A 15,903-nucleotide genomic window follows, 5' to 3' on the forward strand; every position below is an offset into this window, starting at 1 on the left:
GACTGTTGCGACCACTGACTTGGATACAATTGGAGATCTTTTTTTCAAAAAAGTTTTTTGTTTTGTATAAAACATGCAAAAGTGATAAATATTTCATGACATTGTAATAAAACGTAATAAAAGTTTAAAATAACCAATATTTGGCAGCCCAATTCGTTTCCTAATCCCAATAAATACCAATTTTTATTGAAAAAGCACTGAAAAAAAAATTTCAGCTCGCATCACCAGTCGATTCCATTGCAACCCCTGAACTCTACGTACTAAATGGGTCAGTGTGTGCAATGCGATGATTTTTGGTGTTTGAGAACCGACTGATGGGTAGCTGTCAAAATAGAAAAATAAAACTCATCATTTTTGTGGCTGTTCGGGAGAAAATCGTTGTGTGGCATAGGGTTACAGAACTGCGGGTTATTTTTCCGTTTCAATTCAATTTCATTTTTTGTGCCCTCTACCTCCAGTCAAAGCCGTTTTCCGTTTGATTATACTGAAAGGAAGCGATCTGCACGTACGCTAACAAACAACATGTCCGATAAAGCACAGTTTGTCCTGCCCAACACGCAGCCGATCGTCGATCTGGAATGTGCCACGGCATTTAATAATTTGACCGAGAAGGAAAAGCAGTATGCGCATTTCTTCAGCAAGGTATGTGATTTTTGCGTCGATTCAGCGAAATGTTTCGTGTGCTCTAGTTTTGCTGTTTCGTTTACAGGCATCTTGGACGGGCGGATTAATCGCGCTGGTGCAGTCCAGCCCGGAATCGCCCCTGATCTTCTCCCTGCTTCATCGACTATTCCTAGCCGAGCCGGTAGAGCATTTGAAGAAATCTGCAATCGCTGCAGGCGTGTCGGAAGATGAATTTACGGTACGGTATCTAATTGCTTTACAATGTACTTGTGTACTTGCAGTGTATAACGACCATTACATAGCATTTATCTTATCGTTCTGTAATCATGCATTGGAATGATGATGTTTATTGTTGATGTTTGCATCCGGCAGGCTTTTCTCGTGTACACCTGTGGTTTTCTGGCAAACGCTGGCAACTACAAGGGAATGGGCGATAGCAAGATCGTTCCCAACCTGGATGTGGATAAATTCGAGACGATCGTCAAATGCTCGGCCGCGCACAAAGCAAATGCTAGCGTCATCGATTCGCTCTGGGAATCCACCAAGGTGCCCATCTTTCTGCTGACGGAACGCATGAAGACGCTCGGGCTGTGTGATGCCGGTGTAACGACGTATTTCTCGAGCAACGTTACGCGCGACGACACGGAGCTGATTAGCGAATGGATGAAGGAACATAAGTTTGAGGCGTACATTTGCCGAACCTTCAAAACGGTCGAAAATGGCAAAACTGTGTACGATATTAAGCTGGCGTCCAGCGAAGAGGGTGAGAAGAAGGGGCTGACACGCGAACCGGAAGAGTACAAGGGATGCATTTTCAAGATTACGCGCGGCGACTACAAAGAGCTGATGCAGATGGTGGCCGACGCTCTAGAGGAAGCCATGAAGCACTGTGCCAATGATAACCAGAAGCATATGATTGAAGCGTACGTGGAAAGCTTCCGGGAGGGAAGTTTGGACGCGCACAAGACCGGCTCGCGGTACTGGATCAAGGACAAGGGGCCAGTGATCGAAACGTACATTGGTTTCATTGAGACGTATCGCGATCCCGTTGGTCAGCGGGGCGAATTTGAGGGTTTCGTCGCTATGGTAAACAAGGAGATGTCGGCCAAATTCGGCACGCTGGTGTCGAATGCTGAAAACTTTATCCAACTGTTGCCTTGGGGGGAGGACTACGAAAAAGATTCCTATCTTAAACCCGACTTTACGTCGCTAGACATACTGACGTTTGCCGGATCAGGTGTACCGTGCGGTATTAACATTCCCAACTGTAAGCATTACGGCCAAGGAAGCTTGACGATTTAAAAAGCGGCTCACGACAGAATATCTCTTTTCGCTTGTTGCTTTCAGATGATGAAATTCGCCAAGATGAAGGTTTCAAGAACGTGTCCCTTGGCAACGTGCTTGCCAACACGAACAAGACTGACTCAATCCCGTTCCTTTCGGAGGAAGATCAGGCGCTGATGAAGAAGTACAAGGCGACTGCCTTTGAGGTGCAGGTGGGTCTGCACGAACTCCTTGGCCATGGTAGCGGCAAACTGTTGCGTATCGATGAGGCAGGCGAGTACAACTTCGATAAAACGAAGCTGAAAAATCCGCTCACTGGAGAACCGGTCGATTGTTGGTACGAACCGGGTGAAAATTATGATTCGAAGTTTAAGTCGCTTGGGTCGTCGTACGAGGAGTGCCGGGCCGAGGCGGTTGGACTATACCTTAGCCTGAATCGTGACGTGTTGAAGATATTTGGCCATACCGACGAACAGGAGGTCGCAAACATCATCTACGTCAACTGGTTGCTGCTGGTTTGGGGCGGTGTCGGTGTGGCGCTGGAGCTGTACAATCCGGCACAGAAAACGTGGTTGCAGGCACACTATCAGGCACGGTTCGTAATCATGAAAGTATTACTGGAGGCCGGCGAGGGCTTGGTAAACGTTCAGGAGACTGAGGAGGGCAAGAATCTGTTGCTCAAGTTTGATCGTAGCAAGATAGAGACGGTAGGCAAGGATGCGATAAGGAAGTTTTTGTTGAAGCTACAGTTTTACAAGTCTACTGGCAACGTGGCGGCAGCAACCGAGATGTACAACCATTACTCGGAAGTATCGGAAGGGGGAGAATATCCGTGGGCCAAGTGGCGCGACATTGTGCTGCTGCACAAGAAACCCCGAATGATCTTCCTGCAGTCGAACACCGGTATCGATGCGGATACGGGTAAGGTAGTGCTGAAAACGTACGAGGCCAACTTTGCTGGCTACATTCAGTCGTGGGTTGAACGTTTCCCGGATGCGAAATTCGATGAGGTGCTGGAACGCATTCACGCGTCAAATAAACACTACTTCGAAGGATTGTATTAATCGCGCCGCACTCTCGGCAAAAGATGTTGAATGAATGAATGATTTTCATTTTAATCACAGTCGCAATTTCTTTCTTTTTTGTTTGCTAAGTCATGTTGACATGACCACATACATGTTACATGTCTTTCGGATAAACTTAAAGAATTTTGTTTTCAACAGTGCTTTACAAAACCTTTATGAAGGCTAGATATTACAATAAAATAACAACTTACACCTGTTAAAGCACTGCAAGCAATGGATTGAATATCTATGCAAAGCAAACAATCATTTTATAAACATTTTAACACGAAACGCGATAAAATAACGTAACATTTAAAACTGGCATAATGACAGTTGCGTTTCTCGCTACCCGAAGCTGACCGAACGATTCGGCACGGCAGCCGAAGTTTGACAGCTTGACCCCCACCGCACGCATCTATGCAGCTTGGGCAAAACGGATGTGTTTTTTTTGTGTGTTCCATTCTCTTGCAAGTTCCAAACGTGGTGAGAGTCGCGCATCCATTTGCTTTCCTGAAGAAAATCCGGAAAAAGTTAACTACCCCCGCACACAAATATGACCGACGAATACTTTTACGGTGAGTAAATGCAACGTTTCTGGTTGGCAATTACGTGCAGTGTTTCGCACCCGTGAGTACGTTATTTCGAACGATTTTTGCAAACGAAAAGTGTGAATGTGGTGTGCCGCCAACCGCTGCCGCACGCGCTCGATCGCCGCATCATCGCGAGAAAGGAAATGGTGGCTGCCGTTGTCGGGGTTTAACACACACATAGTTGTGTATTTCGTGAATCGGATCACGGAAAGGCGTGGAGTTTTTGCAGGACGCAAACGTGTGGTCGGTGGATTTAGGGATTTTGGGCCGACCTTTGTAGGCGGCAGCTTCACCTACCGTGACCAATGGCGTCTCAGGTAGCGTTTTCACACCGTCATTGATTTGCCGGTAGCGCGCTAGGGGTTTGACACACACACACGCACACACACAGGGAAGCCTCTGTTCGCATGGAAGCTTGCCTTGCTTTATCATAGTTTTCATCAACGAACAGATTCCCGGCGACGAAAATGTTTTGTGCTGGCTGTAGAATGTAGCTAGAGGATTGATTGCTGCGATCGAAAGCGATTGTTGGCGTTCATATCCAAGCGCAGTAGGCCGGGCGAGACAAGTGCGGCGGCATCTCAATGTGAGGTTATATTTCCCAAGCAAGCGAGTCTGCTATTTTCCCGGTGTTTCTAGATGCGAGTACCCCCGGGTATTCAAGTGCTTGTGTGTGTGTGCGCGCGACTGTAGATTTTTGTGCTTCCAATTTGTTCTATCTGGAGCATGGAACAAAATGTTGCATCGCAAGTGTTTCCTTTTTCGTTAGCGCCTTTTTGGTGGTAGGCAGTTGGAAAACACACACACACACACAAACACTCAGAGTCATACATGCATTATACGCGCTGTCTCACAAATTCGCCAGTGTGGTGTGTGCGTATTGGTGAAAGAGCGGTTTTCGTTTTTGTTTACTTCATCCTGTTCCGCTTTTCACCCCCCTTTTTGCTCATTACGCGCTGATGCCGGGTGTGTGCAATGCGCGTTGATAGTATGAAGGGTTAAAACTAGCTCGCTGAAATGGCGGCGGCTGTGTTACGAACACTTTCGCCTAGAAGAGGGTATATGCGGCATTTTATTCGATAGCTTGAAAATGTGTGCATGTATTATTTGGTTGAACATTTGATGATGCCGCAAACGATATGCCGGATATGGTGCTAATTTATACCTTCTTCTCGCAAACAGGAGCAACCCTGAAGGAGGGCAGCAAAACAGTGACATGGGATCCGGACAACAAGCCCGAAGGTTACCCAAGAACGAACAAGCTGGTCATCAAACAGTGCCTGCTGGGGCATGAGGCGGCTGCGGACGAGTTTAACGTGGTACAGGTCGAAACGATGACTATACGGGACACGCTCCGCATACCAATCGCCGTGCTGAAGGTGGGAGAGCTGCGACAGTGCCGGATGGATCTGGAGTTTTCGGACGCGCCAGTTACGTTCACGCTGGTGGAGGGCAAGGGCCCAGTGCACATTCACGGTTTGCATCTACTCGGTTCGCTGGTCGAGGAGTTCGAGGACATGGAGGAGATGGAGGAGGAAGGACTGGACGAGGAAGAAGCCGACGAGGACGAGGACGAGGACGGTGCGTCACAGAAGAAGAAGCCAAAACTGACCAACAACTCGAAGGGCAAGCCGGGTGGCGGCGGAGCGGTGGCCGGTGGTGGACCCGCGGGCAACGATAAAAACCGAAAGAGGAAATAAGCGCCGCGCGGACACGTTTTCTTTTATCCTTTGCAACCCACGATATTTGCCAGCAGCAGCAGCAGCAGCAGAGAGGTGCTAAAGGAGGCCGCAGCCACAACGTGTCATCATTCCTCACAAACAATTTAAATATAAATGTATTACAAAGAAACAAACACAGAAAAAAAGCAAAACAACTCTACAACCACCAAGCCAACAAACAAACAAACACCTACGAGAAGCTGTCCACCTTGGGATCGGCGCCACACCAAGAGACGGGGAGGAGAAGAAAAAGCAAGAGGCAGGATTGTCCTATAGATTCCCGCGCTGTATGCATCGCGCGCCATCGAGTACCGTCGTACCTCATCACTCTCGTCCAATGAATGGCCCCACTTTTTCCAATTTACCAACTCTCCTGCGAGCTCCGAATGAACGGGGAATTGTTTCTTGAAACAACTACACCTAGCTATATATACGTAGGAGCCATTAGAGTTGTCGCTACGGGAAGAAGCAGAAGCGGTCCCCACAATAACCCCCCGGCAAAGAGGAAAACACAAACTATTAGCCCGTAGCCACACAATCACTAATAGCCACCAGTTTAGATCCAGGGAAAATCCATACGTTCAGGAGGGGAGGGGGGGGTGTGGGTAGGGTGGGAAGTCGAAGGACCACAAGAGAATTGTTTACGTAACTAAACAGAAGCTAACACTGCTTACGATAAACTTCCACAAATAATTATGGAAAACCGGAAAAAAATCTGAGGTTGTAAGCTTTTTCTTTATATTTTTTCTATTTCCAATATTTGGTTTTGAGTGTACGGAAACAGCATTTATTATGTGTATTTCGGGAAGAAAACATCAGCAACCCCCTCCCGGTGGGAATGGCTCGAAGGCGGGATGGAAAAAAGTAGCATTGTGTGTATTGTGAGTAAAATTTAAAAACCACTTAGAGGCCAAAATCTCTCAACTAACAGGAAAATGGGTGAGGGGGTTGGGTGGGAAGACAAATGAAGGGGGACAACCACAAACACACAAAAACATGATGGTGGTGTGTATGTGAAATTCATCAAAGTAATAAGCAAAGAATGGCATACAAAATGGACAAATAAACATATGATAAAACAACTGGAAGTGAAGGTATTTTGCTATCCTATGTACTAGGAATTGCATACTTTTGGGCTCTATGTGGAGTGAACGGCGGGCGAAAACGAATGGCTCGGAGGATTGGTGGGTGAGCTGGCAGCAAATCGAATTTAAAATCTTTGCCCGTTTTCGCTTGTCAAAATAGCCGAAACGCCAAAGTGTATGCAATCCGCCATACGACAAGACATCATTCGTGGCTTCTGTGGGTCTGCAGCGGAGGGAAGATGTCCTTTGAGCAACAAGGTTCGTGGTGTAGGTTCTTGGTCGAGTCCGTTCCAAGCTTAAAACTCACTCATGTTCAACGAAGCCACAAGGACAGTTAGGATACATCGAAGCCGATGCTCCATGGAAAACGAGATGATTAGGATAATGTGCTTTCTAATTAGACGAGAACCAATGGTGGTTGTTAAGGCTACTTGGATGATGAAGCTCCATGGAGACGAGGCAGCTGTGGCGTCTCGCTGGAAGGCTCCTTGGACCACGAGATATCTTATTAGATGAGGCCCTATGGAATACGTGGAAGTCTATTGAACACTGACGGTACAGTTTCTTGGCAGGCGTAGCCCTGCAGATGAAGTGATCTTTTCAACTAGGCCGGCACTACAGACATTGTATTTACTAGGATAACTTTATTTTGAAAGCTGATTTCATGAGGTTTCGAGTAACTCGTTCTTTGTAGTTTGTTTGATCACGTTTTGATTCGCTTATATGATTTACGCATGCTTGCTCCTAAAACCTTGTTGTATTGATTGTGGTGCGTCCGCTGGCGTGATTTGTAGAAAAAAACTCCCCCGAGACCCCCATACGGTTACCCGGCACGATTCTTCGCCCATCACGGTTTCTCTTCTTCACAGGCAATGCACTGAAGGTGTAATGTGTTTGTTTTCTGAGATAGATCGTTTGATGCTAATGCAGCTATAGTTTGTTACGCACTTTAATCCTACTACTACCCTCACGCACTACTACCTGTTTGCAAACAGTTGTGGAAATAGTGAAACTACCGGCGAGCTCACTCTACAAGTGCGCACCCACTATCATACGAACGATTTTCTTTAAACAAAAGCAATTTTGTGGCAGTATTTTCCATTCCAGGCATTGCGGTGCGTAATAGCATTGCTTCCTCTTTGTCTTAACGTTCGGTTTCGGTTTGTTTAAAATTAAATTGCTTTATTTGGTAATTTTGCTTGGCGCGTTTGCGAACGAAACGGTTTTTTTTTTTGCTTTTGCGGTCGCTTGGTGGCGCCACCCGGCGCAACGTTCTTAACTTTGCGCCAGCGGCACTCTTTCTCCCCAAAAAGTCTAGAATGTCAACAGAAAATCACGAAACGAGCGTTACGCACGAAAAAAAAACACATTAATTGGAACGTGATTCGAGTTGGTGGATTGGAAAGAAGAAACGAACGGGCTGGCTTGGCTGGCTGGGGATCGATCGACCGCAAATCGATTGCTTTTGAACGATGTTTTTCGCGTGTGTTTGTGTGTGTGTGTGTGTATGTGTTTTTCTCCTCATCCGCATCGATTCTTAGTTCGGCGAGGGCATCGTCTTCAGACGCTCGAAGGCCGCCTTTTCGAGCGCTTCGCGATGGTCAGGATGTGCGATCTGGATGAGGCCGTACGCACGCTGACGCAAGCTGCGACCGAACAGATTGGCGATACCGTACTCCGTGACGACGTAGTGGACGTGAGCACGGGAAGTTACCACACCGGCGCCTAAAACAAAGGTGGACGTTTGCATTAGAATTTGCTTCCATTTTGTACAGCTAACCACCACGAGCGGATAGTTGTTCTTACCAGGCTTAAGGATGGGGGCAATCTTACTCTGGCCCTTGTTCGTGACGGATGGTAGCGCAATGATTGGTTTGCCCTTGCCGTCGAAACCTTCCGCTGCGCCGCGGATAAAGTCGACCTGGCCACCGAACCCGGAGTACATGCGCGTACCGATCGAGTCGGCACACACCTGTCCGGTTAGGTCGACCTCGATGGCCGAGTTGATGGCCGTCATCTTGGGGTTTCGCGCGATGATGCCCACATTGTTGACGTAGTTGATTTCCAACATTTCTGTAAGAGAAACGGTTGATAGTTTAACAGACCGTCCATCCATCTCAAGGGAGACCGAATCTCAAGCTCATCTGCTAATATGCCCACCAATGAACGGGTTGTTGTCGACAAAGTCGTACAGCTTCTTCGTGCCGATCAGGAACGAGCCGACGATGCGACCCCGGTGGAACGTTTTCTTATCGTTCGTCACGCAACCCTTGCGCACCAGATCGACCACACCGCCCGCAAACATCTCCGAGTGGATGCCCAGGTCCTTGTGGTTGTGCAGCGCATTGAGCACCGCGTCCGGAATGTTGCCGATGCCCATCTGCAGCGTGGCGCCGTCCTCCACCAGATTTTCTGCAATCAGCTTGCCGATCTTCGTTTCCACGTCCGACATCGCGTGTCCACCGTGCTCCGGTAGCGGAATGTCCACGTTGACCGCATAATCGAAGTGTGACTGGTGGATAATGCCGTCCCCGAACGTGCGTGGCATCTGCTTGTTGACCTGGGCGATGATGACTTTCGAGTTTTCGAGCGCCGCCCGCACGCAGTCCACACTCGTGCCGAGCGTACAGTAACCGTGATTGTCCGGCGGCGACACCGACACGATCGCGACGTCCGGCTGGATAAGCTTGCGCCGGAACAGGAGCGGAATTTCGTGCAGGAAAATGGGAACCGCATCACCGCGTCCATCGGCCACGGCAGCGCGCACATTGCCGCCCATGAACAGCGACTTCGAGCGGAATACATCCTTGCACTCGGGCTTGCAGTAGGACGCGGGCCCTTCGGTGTGCATGTGCGTCACGGTGATGTCGCGCAGGTTGTTCTCCAGCCCGTGCTTGGTCATCGCATCGAGCAGATGGACCGGGGTGGCCGCTGCACCCTGAGCGAACACAATGTCACCTGCAAGTAGTAATGAAGTGGTGAGCATGAGAGTTTTAAAATGAAAGAGAAGAAAACCGCAAACGGTTGCAGCTGTAAGGGGTCAACCTTTCGTCCGTGCGGGGAATTGAGGTTCATAGCGAAGAAGGGGTTAAGTTGCTGTTTGAGGCGACAAAACCCTTACGAGGTAGTTAATGCGTGCGAGCTCGGAGAATTGGTTAACACAGGGACTAACCTAGACAATCATATGATCATAGAGCTATAACAGTTTTTTTTGGTAGTTGATAAGCAGATAAGTCGTATCTTATCACTTCGCTGGTGTAAACAGCAGGGCACTTGCAATCGGACAAGTAAAAGCGAGGGTCAAGCCAGAGTTAGGCCGTAAATGCCGGGGCAATATTCTCGAACATAGATTCTTCTTCTTCCTTCTTCGGGACTACAACCTCGAGAGGTCTCGGCCTGCCATTCCTGCTTTCTGTGACTTGATTCTACCCGTAGTAAAGTAGTCACAGCCCTACGTACGGGGAGGAGGTGGTCTGGATGGGATTTGAACCCCGGCCTGTCGTCTGGGCCACCAGACCGACCGAAAATAGATTATCTCGAGCTTAAACAGATGCTTGCCCTTGTCCATGAAAAAAAAGACAGCTCCAATGGCGTTATCGGATTCGTGAGTGACAAGTTTGATGTCCGCAATTGCACGAGTGGAGAGCGTTTCAGCAAATGGGGAACTACAATTCGACGACACTGTTGAAGGACTCGAAACGTTTTCTCGCTTTTCGTTCAATCACATGGTCGTCTAGAGGCAACCTCACGTGCCAAAATCGTTAACGCATTCTACCGGTCGCTTTTGCAATAAAATGATGCTTTTGTGTAGTTTTTTAAACCAAAAGTAATTAAACATGCGGTTGTATGGATCGTGCCTAGCTCATTTACAGTAGCTGTAACACAAATTCGTACACCTTGGAATTGAACAGTCTTTCGAGATTGAAATCAATTTTAGCGGTCTAAGATCGCAAAAAACTGATCAAAATTCGATTGTCAAACGGACTTCAGATGGCATAGTGCTTTCAACACATTTTTAACGCTTGACATCTCGTGCCTCATGCATTTTTGCCCAACAGCAGCGGTCTGTTGGATGTTTGTTTATAAGATTAGTGCCAACGTTGTTTCATTAGGATTAGTGCTACTATTAGTTTCATCGGTCCTGGAATGATTTTGCTTCTTTCTGCTAAATACAGCACTGTCCAGGTGAACCAAAAATGGTCATTTTTGTGCGATCACTGCAAGAAGACTGTAGGCGAACAGTAAAGCAATGCTATATCTGTATCTTTATGGTCGTGCATTGTTTGGGAATATAAAATGTTGATTATGGTTTGCTCTTCATATGAATATAGCTCTTACAATGTCATCGCATGTTTCTCGTTTGGAAGACATTGGCTGTCCACTCTTAGCTGTGATTGACGCATGTTTATAATAATATCGAAAACATAAACATACAGCGTGCTTCTGGGAGAGCTTTGTAAAATAATCCGACAGCGAATAACAAAATAATCAAAAATAATAATAAATAACAAAAAAATCTGCATTACCTATTTCTGCACTGACCACAAAACCAAATTCTTGTTCAATTTCAAGATGTCCGAGTTTGCGTTTGTTTCACTGTAATTATATACATGTGATCGTGGCTTGCTTGTATAAGTTTAAACTTCGTTCTCGATCGGTGGCTTTGGTTGCCCATCGCAACGCAATTTCGGTGCTGAAAAGCATAGACAGACAACACACATGACCGGCAATGACAAGTTTCAATGGTTACATTGAATAATTAAGTAATTTTACTGCAAACGTACCGGATAGCAACAGGGAATGGAATGCTCGTGTGCTTGAACTTTTGTGTGCGTACAGCCCTCCGATTCCACATGCACATTTATGCCCCGTTCGATATATCCAGTACAAATGTGTGCGAGTCCAGGTTGCATGTCGTTTGCTGTTTAAATTAATGAGAAGCATTTTTTTCAACGGTTGCTTCGGAGTGGAATAGAGATGCACCACCATCAAGCAGTATTTGGCAAGGTGCATTGTACATAGGTAATGATCGACGTCAAATTTCCAACGATCAATATTCTAAATTGGGCTTAAAAATTGTTGGAGAAGAATTGTTGATGTGATAATATTTGCAACCTTGCACGTTCATATTAGCCTGACGACGCGTTCTAAAGCGTCATTGAGCAGAGAGATATCAGTAAGGAGGAAACTGGTTCCGATGTGTTCTTTTTATAGCCGCACCGTCGTGTGGAGGCAGACGCACACCCAATTGTGTCGTGTAGCGTGTTGGTTTGCGTTTTCTGAACCAAAACCTTTAAACCGGATCGCTGCAAAACAGTGGGAGTAAAACCGATGATCGGTTCTATTCCTAGCCACACATCTCCCCATCCTCCCCAAGGGTGACGCAGGTTTAATGCGCCAAGGGCAAGGAACGTTTTGTCTATGTTTTACAAGCGCCGGATTGACCTAGAAACTGTTCTCAAAGCGACTAGCCCTTTGTTTTTGCGTTCTATGCTCTTGATATTCGAATAAAAAAAAAAAACAAAACAAAACAGGATCCCTATCCCGTGCTGTGCATATACAGTGCGTCATCATAGCCAGCTGTCGCACAACTTCCGGTGCGCTCTTGTGATGCAAATTGAATAAACAAGCATATCTCGGCCACAATCCGAGCCGCGAATTTCGGCTTCAAGTTCGCGCCAATTGAGTTATCATGCAATTAGGACCTTCGAAGCTCAAATTACGCTACGTGTTAACACTGTGGCCCGAGGTGATATGTTGTCGCTTTTTTTGCTTTTAAAATGCCAAGTGCCAAGTTGATGGAGACCCGTTGTTTGCCGACTCAAGAGATCTTTGATCTGGTGCGATTGCTGAACAGGTGAAAATCGTGTATTGATATGATGAGGTTTTAATCCTTTAATCATTAATTTGGATGGCACACTACATAAAGCATCGATGAGTGAGCACAATTGTAGCACATAAATAGCGAGCAGTGGACCGTCCATTCTACAGTCGACGCATCATCTCCTATAGTTCAAAGTCCAGCTACATCGCTAATCAAGCGGTGTGCTGTACTGTCCGGGAATGTTTCCAACGAAGAACAAATACAAACACGCACACACATACACACACTGATGAATGATGGCATTGCATACTTTGATTTCTTCCTGCTTGAGGTCAAAGGAGGTTCGAGCAGCTGTAGCTATGTAAATATGAAAAAAGGCACACATTCGGCCTTTGTACACTGATAATAGCGTCTAAGTAGAGCAGAAGATTTTACTCACAACATCGTACCCGTACGTACCTATTGGCCAATGACTTCACCATAAAAATCAGACCAAAATTTTAACCCAACAGCGGCACCATAATGAGATGAAAGTGAAATTGATGGCGAGGTAGGAGTGAGCAGCAAGGGTGGTAGGATGGGGGAATCTGTGCGTGCGAAATCGAAGTAGGCGAAATAAACATAGCATTGCGTAACGCGCGTACGTTTAACTTCTACGGACGGCTTCGGTTTGTCGCCTCGTTAGAATTAGGGTCACCTGGGACGGATCGGGTTCCGGGTTCGCTTTCCCAGTTCCCAATTTCCTGGACACACAAACCATTACACGACTACACGCACGTACTCACATGCACTCCTCCTTATCGCGGAAGGAATGCGCTTTCGGTTGCCTCTTCCTGGCGGATTTTACCTGATTTGATGACTTTGACCGCTTCTTCCGCCGTCGTGTACTTGGGTTCGCGCTCGAGCGGCTGCGAAATTTGGTTGGAATAGGTGAAGTAGGTGTTCCGATGCGTGGCCGCGGCCACCAACCGTGGGGCCGTGTTGCCGGCTAGCAACCGGGGAGCAAAGCGAAGCGCGAACGAAGACATTTTCCTTTGTGCTTCAGCAACAGTTACTCAACAAACTAGCCAACAAATGCTTGTTTTACACTTTGTGTGGCACTTTTCGGACCGGGTTTTCGTGAGGTTGGCTGTAAATTATGCTTTTTTCCGTCCTCACACACACACACTGCACTGCCGAAACGCTTTGCTCCCGCTGTTGCGTCGAGTTATGCGGACGAATTTGTTTTCATTCGCTTCTGGTGGTGTCACTTTTGGTTGACGTTTGCAGTCGACGATGTGAAGCGAACTTTGACCGAATACGTGCCATCTCATAGTTCAGTGTGAACGTGTGGACGAAGATGTGCGCCCATAGTTGGGGTGGTTTCGAATGCTGTGTGGATGTGGTAGTGACCTTCGTCAAGCAGTGCGAAACTTAACGAATGGATTCGACTTCGAACGATTATTTGTATTTTTGAAATAAATTCAGTTGGGAAATGTGTGTGTTTTAATGATTTTTCAATAAAATACTTTTGTCAACGATTGCATGCTTTTAATTTGATTTTTTGAGAAATAAAGAAAATATAAAACAGTTTTCTATTTTTGGTTTCATTCAGGTAGCTGTTTTCGAATGTATAGTTTATTTATGGCACTTTTATACGAAGCACCGACCGACCAAATGTTAAAAATCGTTGCTTATGACTGTTTGTCATCTGCAAGGTCCAGGATCAAGAGCAATTAGCAAGAACCATTTTTAGATTATGTGGAAGGAGATGAACTCCAGAACAACTAGACCATGTGATATCAATCGGGAATCAATCAGGCGATGCTATGATAGTACAAGGCTTAGCGAGTGACTCCTAGTCTTGTAACGAATTTGAACCGATCCCAAACATGAAATACATAGACCCCGCAAGCTCTATTTACATTCGCTTTATTTTGAGTGCCTGTGCCGTCCACTTAATGTTTATTGTATTCGTTTCCATTACACCTAACATTACACTTACGCACTACCGCAAAAAGAGGGACAATTGGAATATACTAGCACGTAACATGACCTTGCAAACGTTAGGTGTACAGTAACCATAACAATTGAGTTTTCTGTTGTGTAGAGTTTACTGTTTCTGTTACCCACTAAAACATAAATGATTTACAGATGTCTCGTAACAATTTGCTATTTTTGTTTTGTGGCCAAATATATCTTAAAGAAAATGGTAAGGAAAAATAAAGTTCAAACATCCGGGACTAGAGCAGCGTCGATTGGTTTGAGATGCATGCAGACATTCGAGCTTTCTGAGACCGTGCAACAGTCATTGCTGCTTGCACCTACTTCTTAACACAAACGATGAACTTAAAGATGCTTCAACGTGAACGTATAATGCTTGAATAAATAAAAACGAAACAAAATAAAATAAAACGCCTATCAAATAGTAGCATCCCGTTAATATTCGCGCTTAGGAGCTTCACTGGCCATTGGCCAAGTCTTAGGTTCTGTCTTTTTCACTTACATACAAACTAATCCTACACTTAACACTACTTTCTGTTGGCGCCAGTGGTACATTTTGGTTTAGGTAACGTTCGATAAAATTAACCACTCTACCGCACACGCGCCGAGTCCTATGACTTACTGGGTACGCAACAAAAAAGAAGAACAATTTGAACAATTGGCTAGTTTAAATAATAATACTCTAAAACCGTACATTCAACTAAAACATAACTTTGGTCTCGTCTGTTCGCAGCCGGCAGAGCGTATGTCGGACTGCCTCCGCTGTCAGCACTTTCTATCTTCCGCTAAGGATGCCGGGGACTTCTTGGGGCTGCTATTTTACTCTACTTACATACAAAGTAAGAGCTAGACTACCCTTGCCAAACGATTCGATTCTGTAGGCGGTCGTTGTAGTGTTACGATTCTGTTTTTCGTCTAGTAGTGCCCCACGGACAGCAAGGAATGTGCGTGTTATTCGTACAGTAAGGGTACGGAAGCGGGTTTTCTGGCCTTCCGCAACATTACCGTCCAACGAGAGTCATGTTGAAGCACAGCTGATGATCTCGCTGATCGCCCCATCCTCCGTTACCTTTGCGCAGCTTCGTCTTCTTAATGACGCTCGTCTGGGTGAGCGATATCGAACGGGGAAACAGTTGCTGGGAGCCACGGGCTACCTTCAGGACCTGCTGCACCTTCGAGATCACCTGGTTCGACTCACAGTTACTCTTTTTGTGATGTACGCCGCTAGGAAAAGATATATTAAGGATCGTTATTAGTACAACGATATTCACACGCTACTCAGGGTCGCGCACACTACCATTCGCCGATGTGGAAAACTCGCGGTCCTTTCACCACCATGACGTGTAGCTTCTGTTTGAGACATTGCTGCGAGACGTGCTGCAACGACCAATCCCAGTTGTAGTCGTCGTACTCACAAAAATGACGCGCGCACCGAACTATATCGTACCAGGTGGTACGGTTAAACGCCATGCCCATGTTGTGCTTGCTGCTTATCCACGGTGTTACCTCAACCTAATGTAGCAAGGGTGGTTATTGAAGTATGAGTAGGAAGTTTAAAGTGGAGCCGCACTTCGAACAACAGTCAGTTCCCGAGTTACGCGAATTAGGAGTAGGATTGTTATATTATTGTTAATATTCGCTATTGAAGATCTGCTACCCAGTACCGGATCGTGCTGATCCCAACTGATCCTGATGTGTTAATCCAACTTGGTAAACATTTCACCATCA

At 46.3% G+C, this 15,903-nt stretch overlaps 4 protein-coding genes across 14 annotated transcripts in view; 2 read left to right on the plus strand and 2 right to left on the minus strand.

The window, feature by feature from the left end:
* The first annotated feature begins 326 nt into the window (after positions 1-326).
* Positions 327-3,034, plus strand: LOC118517614 (dipeptidyl peptidase 3). The gene is made up of 4 exons (XM_036063910.1): positions 327-642; positions 710-862; positions 997-1,891; positions 1,972-3,034. The coding sequence occupies exons 1-4, from the start codon at positions 523-525 to the stop codon at positions 2,970-2,972; spliced, it is 2,169 nt and encodes a 722-aa protein (XP_035919803.1). The 5' UTR covers positions 327-522; the 3' UTR covers positions 2,973-3,034.
* Positions 3,035-3,383: 349 nt separating this feature from the next.
* Positions 3,384-6,365, plus strand: LOC118517619 (nucleoplasmin-like protein). The gene is made up of 2 exons (XM_036063916.1): positions 3,384-3,547; positions 4,745-6,365. Exons 1-2 carry the CDS (start codon positions 3,526-3,528, stop codon positions 5,260-5,262), a joined length of 540 nt encoding a protein of 179 aa, XP_035919809.1. The 5' UTR covers positions 3,384-3,525; the 3' UTR covers positions 5,263-6,365.
* A 627-nt stretch (positions 6,366-6,992) lies between these two features.
* Positions 6,993-13,559, minus strand: LOC118517615 (4-hydroxybutyrate coenzyme A transferase). The gene is made up of 4 exons (XM_036063911.1): positions 13,040-13,559; positions 8,529-9,326; positions 8,175-8,441; positions 6,993-8,093 (listed from the first exon to the last, which is right to left on the minus strand). Exons 1-4 carry the CDS (start codon positions 13,218-13,220, stop codon positions 7,906-7,908), a joined length of 1,434 nt encoding a protein of 477 aa, XP_035919804.1. The 5' UTR covers positions 13,221-13,559; the 3' UTR covers positions 6,993-7,905.
* A 507-nt stretch (positions 13,560-14,066) lies between these two features.
* The window catches only part of LOC118517621 (alpha-1,6-mannosyl-glycoprotein 2-beta-N-acetylglucosaminyltransferase), a 44,366-nt gene continuing 42,529 nt past the window's right edge, over positions 14,067-15,903 (minus strand). For all 11 annotated transcript variants that reach the window (XM_036063925.1, XM_036063920.1, XM_036063919.1 and 8 more), the window contains 2 exons: positions 15,473-15,687; positions 14,067-15,399 (listed from right to left, as the gene is read on the minus strand). In XM_036063925.1, the coding sequence (XP_035919818.1) occupies positions 15,177-15,399; positions 15,473-15,687 (438 nt within the window). In that variant the 3' untranslated portion in view covers positions 14,067-15,176. The remainder of the gene's footprint in view (positions 15,400-15,472; positions 15,688-15,903) is intronic.

This window comes from Anopheles stephensi, chromosome 2 (assembly GCF_013141755.1).
Source record: "Anopheles stephensi strain Indian chromosome 2, UCI_ANSTEP_V1.0, whole genome shotgun sequence".
NCBI lineage: Eukaryota > Metazoa > Arthropoda > Insecta > Diptera > Culicidae > Anopheles > Anopheles stephensi.

Coding starts and splice junctions, on each gene's coding strand:
- LOC118517614 (XM_036063910.1), top strand. CDS start 523: ATGTCCGATAAAGCACAGTTTGTCCTGCCCAACACGCAGCCGATCGTC. Junction 643..709: donor ATGCGCATTTCTTCAGCAAG/GTATGTGATTTT, acceptor TTTCGTTTACAG/GCATCTTGGACGGGCGGATT. Junction 863..996: donor TGTCGGAAGATGAATTTACG/GTACGGTATCTA, acceptor TGCATCCGGCAG/GCTTTTCTCGTGTACACCTG.
- LOC118517619 (XM_036063916.1), top strand. CDS start 3,526: ATGACCGACGAATACTTTTACG. Junction 3,548..4,744: donor GACCGACGAATACTTTTACG/GTGAGTAAATGC, acceptor TCTCGCAAACAG/GAGCAACCCTGAAGGAGGGC.
- LOC118517615 (XM_036063911.1), bottom strand. CDS start 13,220: ATGTCTTCGTTCGCGCTTCGCTTTGCTCCCCGGTTGCTAGCCGGCAAC. Junction 9,327..13,039: donor GGTCAAAGTCATCAAATCAG/GTAAAATCCGCC, acceptor TACTACTTGCAG/GTGACATTGTGTTCGCTCAG. Junction 8,442..8,528: donor CGACAACAACCCGTTCATTG/GTGGGCATATTA, acceptor TTTCTCTTACAG/AAATGTTGGAAATCAACTAC.